Below are 7,612 nucleotides of genomic sequence, written 5' to 3'. Positions count from 1 at the left end.
CCGCGAACAATCATTGTGCTTGATCATTATACTCTCTTCCATTTGAAGGTGACATTACATTTGTAGCAACCTTACGTAGATCATCTGCTAAAAGTGATGCCCTCGTCCCATCCATGGTCAGAGTGTCACCCACCAGCATCAATGTCTGCACCAGATTTTCATAGGATTTCGGTAATGAAAGTAACAATATGAGTGCCTGGTCTTCATCATCGACCTTCACATCTATATCCTTTAAGTTTGATATGATCCTATCAAACTTATTTATATATTCTCGGATTGAGGTGCCTTCCTCCATCTTGCATGTATACAATTTGGATTTTAAGTAGATCCTGTTAGTTAGTCTTTGTCATGAAGTTACTCTCTAACTTTAACCAGACGCCTGCTGCAGTTGCTTCTTCGTTCACCAAGAAAGCAACATCCCTCTCAAGGCATAAGATTATTGCAGCCCGTGCCTCAAGATCTAATTCTTCACAATCCTCATCTTTCATTCTTTCCGGCTTTTTCTCTTTTCCCGCTAGTGCCTTGTGTAACTTTTGTAATATAAGCAGATTTTTCATCTGCATCCTCCAATAAGAAAAATCATTTTTTCCATTGAACTTTTCGATTTCATATTTGCCTACTTTGACATTACTACTAGTAGAAGTCATTATATTCAAAATTGAATTTTACCACTCAAATATTAAATAATATAACGTTGGCTCTTGATACCAATTGTTGAGTCTGCAAGGAATTTTGACTTCTAATAGATAAAAAGTAATATGAAATTGAATACTATTCACAATAAAGCACTAACTATAACAAAGTCAATATGAGAAAATAGGATGTGAATTAACTTTCTTTTTTATTTGATGATATATTAACTACATTATTACAGAAATATATATAGTATCATCTATGCTATAACTTTAATGAATGAGCATAGTTTCCTCCTATGAAAACTCCCTACAAAATTTTTTTTTATTAAAACTCCTTACAAACCTTATTTTACTCCCTAAGTTTGCTCTTAACCTTTTTTTTATTCTCACAAGTTTTATTCTTATTTTAATTTCTGTCTCCTATTTTATATCAAATAGAATACTGAAATTTATCATTTATTTTAATCTCTGTCTCTTAGTCTTTATCTTTCAGTCTCAATTTTTCCATTTCTATCTCTCCATTAAATACTACTTAAAAACTAATTTGACAATTTACTCTTATTTTTATCTTTACAAATCACATTCTTATCCTTAAAAAAATGGATAAGAACTTTATCCCATAAGAATTGACTGACCTTGTGAGCAACTGAGCGTGCTATCTACAAATGAGGAAAAGAAAAAGCTGCATATATATAAGTACACCTACAGATACTGATGAGTGATGAGGTTAAAATTATGGTCCTTTTTTTTCCTTTTTATTCTTTAATTATATGGAAACAGAATTACAGATTTATTAAATCGTAATTTAATGAACTGTTTTCCAATTAAGTCTATCTGACCTAACTGAAATTCTAAAGAAGTGGGGGTCTTTTTAAGAGTAATGATTAAAATTTTTAATTTATTATTTTAATAGTTAAATAAATAGATATTTAAATAAATAATATTTGTAAAGAATAACAAAATATATAAATCTAAAACCCTAATTATTTAAAAATTAAGAGGATGAATTAAAATATCCAATTATTTTTCTTTCAGGAGATAATTTTTTTGGGTCGGCAAAAAACTATTGACATGATTATAAATTCTAAAAAAACATAAGAGTTAATTAATTTAATGATACTTAATTGAGTTAATTCCATTGTAATACATATTAGTAGACTAACAGAAAAGAAGACATCCGTGTTTTATTTTTTTTTTTATTTATCAGAAAAAGAAGGCATCCGTATCAGCGCGAAGCACATGGTGGGCTTGCTGGTACAAGATCTATGGGCCATATACCTTTTTCATATAACATCCATGAATTGTGGCCCATCCATGTACGAATATTTTACCCAAGTGAATTTTCTCCACTTATCTTTCTATTAATATGGCCAATGTGATATTTCATTATATTTTTTTCTGTAATAAAAATATATGGAAAATATTATATAATAGAATTATAAAACTAAATTTAACAATATCAGTTAAAATTTTGAAAGAATCTATTTTTCTATTTTACAACCCAACAAAATACCACTCCAACCTATTAACTTGACTTTGTTAACTCATAATAATAACGAGTATGTTCAATTATTTTGTTGTTCTTATAGTTTTACCAAATTTTTAATTAGATTTTTGTAATTTGATTTACTTGTAGTTATTGGAAATGAGTCAATGACCAAAAGTGGTACGACATCTCTATACAATTTCTCATGAATTTATAGACGTGTGAAACATTAAGGATGTAGCAGATGAACTGCTCATTAAATAAACAACTCTATATAAGTCAAGAATTAGTCAACTGGTAAACCAGAAGTACTGGTGACTTTAACCGGATGTTACTACTATTAGGCACACGGATATTTCTTTTTCTTGTAAATTTGGATGGTTTTGGATATGATTTCTATGTTTCATGTGTTACGCATTAATAAAACATAATTAATTATATGGAACCAACTAATTAATGATCAAAGGATCTATTTCGTGATTTTCTCCTATCACTAGCGCATCTTCCCTCATGTTTTGAACGTGGTCAACAATAATTTAAAAAATAAATTAAATTATAAATTAAAAAAACTAATTATAATTAATTATGTTGTTCCATTCTTGACTGATTATTAGTTGGTTCCATATACTTTTACTAATAATAAATATCTGTAGACATGTAGTTATATAGATGAAAAAGTAAACAATAATTTGGTTGTGTATATAGTAACTATCTATATTTTTTTTTTTGTCAAATAAATTGGATAACCCCAATTTTAGGTATCACAACACACTTACATTACACATTCATCCACACAACATTTAAGGATTTATATTCAATACTTAGTGCACTTACCAAAATTTGAACCCGAATACAGCATATTAAGAGGCATATGGTTTAACTAGTTGAGTTAGACCTCAGCTGCACTTAAATAAATGTTTAATTGTCCTCATGTGACATCCAAGATATATAATTCTTATGATCTCATTCTATCGATATCATGAGACATATTTGTTCTTTGTTAATCAATTTGTCTAAAGTTAATACTATAATAGAACCAAACTATTTGTGTGGATGCCTGTCCGGTTAGTACTAATTTGAATTTGATTAAACCAAATTTTCTTGTTAACTTTTGTATACGTAGATATTAAGTTTTCTAGTTCATATAGTATTTCTCCAAGTAATTGCAGCAAGTAAGTCAGGACTTTGATAGTGCACGACTACAACTCAAAAGAGTGATTAATTATAGAGAGATATCATGAAGGTAGCATAGTCAAAGATCTAGTACGAGGATGTTTCTAGTATTTCACTTACTTGATTTCCATGTTTTGATTGCAACAATATTATACCTAAGATTCCTAACCCTGATCACAGGATCAGAGTCAGATTAACAGCTAATAGGTTTGTCATTAAGGCTTCTCTAGTCATATACATACAGAGTCATTCAGATATGAGAACAGATGCTTGGCATCATCTCTAGCTAGAAGAGAAGGTGAACATTGGTCTTAGACTCTTAGTCTCTTACAACACTTGAGATCATGATTTTCATTTTGACATTTGTTTGTTGAAGTTTATGACTCGAAGTGCTTCATACCGGTCAACTCTATTTAAGAGCTGAATGCGTATGAAATCTGTTAAACTTTGGTTGAACTATAACTAAAGTGAGTTCTAGTAAAATTAGATAAAGTGTTATGATTTTTTTTAATTAATTATTTTAATCAAAGATACGCTTCCCAAATTACCAAAACAGAGTAGTTCACAACTAACACTCTATTGAATTACCTCCCATTACATCACCAAAAAAAAAAACTAAGAGAGAAGATGAAATGAATAATTTCATCCAAGTGAATGTGTCATGATGTTAAATTTATTATCGTTATGAATGAATATAAGAATAAAAATATTTTAATATGAAAGAAAAGAAAAGGGCAAAATGGTACTTTGGTGTTTTCCTTTGAAAAAAGGAGGTGGGACTTGGGAGGGTAGTGAGAGAGAAGAACGTCGCGAAAATCCGACGTGTAGAGCGAGGATTGGTTGGAACAAGTAAGAAACGATTATGATTGGCCAGTTTCGAAAATGAACACGTTGCAAAGCGTGGTCATGACTCCACCGGTCAAGTCTTGGCGGAATCGCTTTCAGGTTTCAGCTTCCACCACTGTAAAGAAGAAGAAGAAGAAGAAGAAGCAGCCAACAAATTCTCACTTCTCAGTAACCAAAACCCTTCGTTTGAGCTCTCATTCCAAATCACAATCCCTAGCTTTGGTTTCAGCTTGCGCTTCCGATCCGAGTGAGCATATCAGAGCCCTAAATTGGCGTTGCCGAGGGATCAAACTCTCTCGCAATTCTTCATGGCGCATCGAAGAACGAAGCTCCTTTTCATTCTTCTATGCGCTCTCTGCTATTCTCTCAATGCTATCGCCGGGTATTGTTACTTCCTTCCTTTTGTTTTTTTAACTTGTTTTCTCTGCTGAAGATGATGAGTTACCAACAAGATAGCATTGGTTTGTGTTGCAGAAAGAGCTACTACGATATACTTCAAGTTTCCAAGGGTGCTTCGGAGGAGCAGATAAAGAGGGCGTATAGGAAGCTTGCATTGAAGTACCACCCTGATAAGAACCAGGGCAATGAAGAAGCTAATAAGAAGTTTGCTGAAATTAGCAATGGTATTCACATTCATATCTACCTTTGTTTGTTATTAATGATATGGCATATTACTATTTACCTGTGTTGAGTTGGCTTTTGTTGATGTTATCAGCATATGAAGTGTTGTCGGATAGTGAGAAGAGAAACATTTATGACAGATATGGTGAGGAGGGTTTGAAGCAGCATGCTGCCAATGGTGGCAGAGGTGGTGGAATGGGAATGAACATCCAAGACATTTTTAGCTCGTAAGTCCACCCCTTACTTCAACCTTTGAGCCATTCTATTCTTGAAATGATTGTATGACTTGGTGCATAACCAATTTAGTACAAGGACTAAAGCATGTTCTATGAAGTCATAGTAATGCATTCTGAACACAACATTTATGCTGTTACTTAGATCATAGGCTTCCTAATGCCTGATTTGGAAATCTCATTTTAATTATTAGTTGTGGCCGTTGATTCAAAATGGTGCTATATCTTAGGTGTGTGCTTATGGTTTAACATGTGGAAGATTTATGGATGACACTGAGAATATTTATTTCAGTTTCTTTGGTGGTGGTTCGATGGAGGAGGAAGAGAAGATTGTGAAAGGTGATGATGTGATTGTTGAATTGGATGCAAGCCTTGAAGATTTATACATGGGAGGTTCCTTGAAGGTCAGGTTACAGTGCTTTTGTCATGCAATTTGTGAACTTAAGCAATCTTTCATACCAAGGATATTGATCCAAATGAATTCAATTTCATTGTCAAACTGGTCTTTATATGATTATTGGTGACAGAAAATTACACCTTTACTTAACCACATCTGCCAACTAAAATTCAGAAATAAATTTAATAGCAACTGAGAAGAACTGCTCTAGGGACTGCAAAGCAGAACTTATGTGTATATAATGCTGAAGCTTGGCTTTGGGCATCTAATACACAGATTCCATATACCTATGAGGCTAGAACTTTGGCTTTTGCTGGATGTTATTTTGTATTTCTCTTTTTGTTGTATCTCAGATGCTGTGATTATAAACTCATTGCTTGGGGAAACATCTTAGCCACTAGACAGGTGTAGTTGTAGATCATTACCGTAATCACCAATTTATAAACAATTTTGTCCTTAACTGATTTAATCATCGTTTTTTTTTTTTACTTCAAGTGTAGAATTTATGAGGCCCCTGATGATTCATTAGCAGTTTGTGACCATTGTATTCAAACTATCAGGTTTGGAGAGAGAAAAATGTGTTAAAGCCAGCACCAGGAAAAAGGCGCTGCAACTGTAGAAATGAGGTTTATCACAAGCAAATTGGGCCTGGGATGTTTCAGCAGATGACGGAGCAGGTAAAAGCACCTATGAGATTGTTGATGCAGTTTTTTGTTTTTTTTCCTCCCCTCTTAGCTCTTATCCTTTTGGATGATGCATAATTTATATTTGTATTTCATAAAATCATATTTCTTGCATCATGAAATTTATATGCATGACTGTGAAATGTTTACTTAGTTTCATGCCTGGAATGTTTTATTTTTTTGGAGGGTGGAAGGTGTTCTGTTGGTTTATATTATTCCTGGGTTTTCATATTTGAAGTTCTATTTCTGAATTTGCCTGTACAGGTCTGTGAGCAGTGTCCTAATGTCAAATATGTAAGGGAGGGCTATTTTATCACCGTTGATATAGAGAAAGGCATGCAAGATGGGCAGGTAAAGTGCTAAATTTATATAGTATTTAAACATGGATAATGTGATGTATGTCTTATTACCCACTTCCATATGATCTCTACTTAATCTTGTGTACATCTACATTCTAAAGACAATAAGGTTCTGTTTCAAAATTCCGAATTGTAGTTCTGTGGAGTTGGTTCAAATTCAACACTATAGCTTGCATAGAATTTCATAATTCTTTGTTTCATTTTGCTTAAACTGACAATAACTTCTAGTCATTACTAATTACTTTTGTTGTATGAAACTGTGGTGAAAATGAATTGTTGTCTACTAGTGTCTGCCAAGCATTGATACCAAAAATACCCGTTTTAAGTGTTATGCTGCAAGTGATGTATATGAATCATGATTATCCTTTCACAGGAGGTACTATTCTATGAGGATGGTGAGCCTATCATAGACGGAGAATCTGGAGATTTAAGGGTTAGTAACTTAGTCTTTTTGTGTAAATTAGCAATTGTGTGCTGTATTATTATTTGTGGAGTGTGCTGACAACTTCAGTGGTATTCTGAGCAGTTCCGTATCCGAACTGCACCCCATGATGTCTTCAGAAGGGAAGGCAATGATTTGCACACCACTGTCACTATAACCCTGGTAAGTATCACTCTTGTGGATGCAATATTATTCAATTATTAATAGTTGCGTTTTTGGGCCTTTAGGTAGTAACTATTAATCTATTATGGGTGAGTTGAATCTAGACATTGTTTATTTCACAAACAATTCACTTCTGAATTCTGACATTTACGTCAACAAAATTCTGGGGGGTGTAAAGTTTATTAAATCTAAATGTTCTTCAGGTTCAAGCCCTTGTTGGATTCGAGAAGACCATCAAACATCTAGATGAGCATCTGGTGGACATAAGCACAAAGGTGCTTCAAATATACTCTTCCCGTCAATTGTTGTTTCTTTATATATAAAGGCAAACACATCTGACAGCGTTCTTTTGATTCCTCAGGCAATTACAAAGCCAAAGCAAGTGAAGAAGTTCAAAGGGGAGGGTATGCCATTGCATATGAGCACGAAGAAAGGAGATCTTTACGTCACTTTTGAGGTTCTATTCCCCACATCACTAACGGAGGAACAAAAAAAACAGATACAAGCAATTCTTGGTTAGAATACGTGTAAGATACGGTTTTTTTTCGCCCATTATGACCTTCAATGTACCATGA

At 33.2% G+C, this 7,612-nt stretch overlaps 1 protein-coding gene across 1 annotated transcript in view; it reads left to right on the top strand.

Annotated features, from left to right (window-relative positions):
* Positions 1–4,207: 4,207 nt before the first annotated feature.
* The window catches only part of LOC107492446 (dnaJ protein ERDJ3B), a gene marked incomplete in the record, with an annotated part of 3,661 nt that continues 256 nt past the window's right edge, over positions 4,208–7,612 (top strand). The window contains 10 exon segments of the mRNA XM_021126379.2: positions 4,208–4,522; positions 4,615–4,763; positions 4,856–4,988; positions 5,287–5,398; positions 5,952–6,068; positions 6,339–6,425; positions 6,807–6,866; positions 6,960–7,037; positions 7,241–7,312; positions 7,399–7,574. Coding sequence (XP_020982038.1) covers positions 4,449–4,522; positions 4,615–4,763; positions 4,856–4,988; positions 5,287–5,398; positions 5,952–6,068; positions 6,339–6,425; positions 6,807–6,866; positions 6,960–7,037; positions 7,241–7,312; positions 7,399–7,557 — 1,041 coding nt within the window.

Source organism: Arachis duranensis, chromosome 6 (genome assembly GCF_000817695.3).
Source record: "Arachis duranensis cultivar V14167 chromosome 6, aradu.V14167.gnm2.J7QH, whole genome shotgun sequence".
Lineage (NCBI taxonomy): Eukaryota > Viridiplantae > Streptophyta > Magnoliopsida > Fabales > Fabaceae > Arachis > Arachis duranensis.
This window is presented reverse-complemented; position numbering and strand designations above follow the sequence as displayed.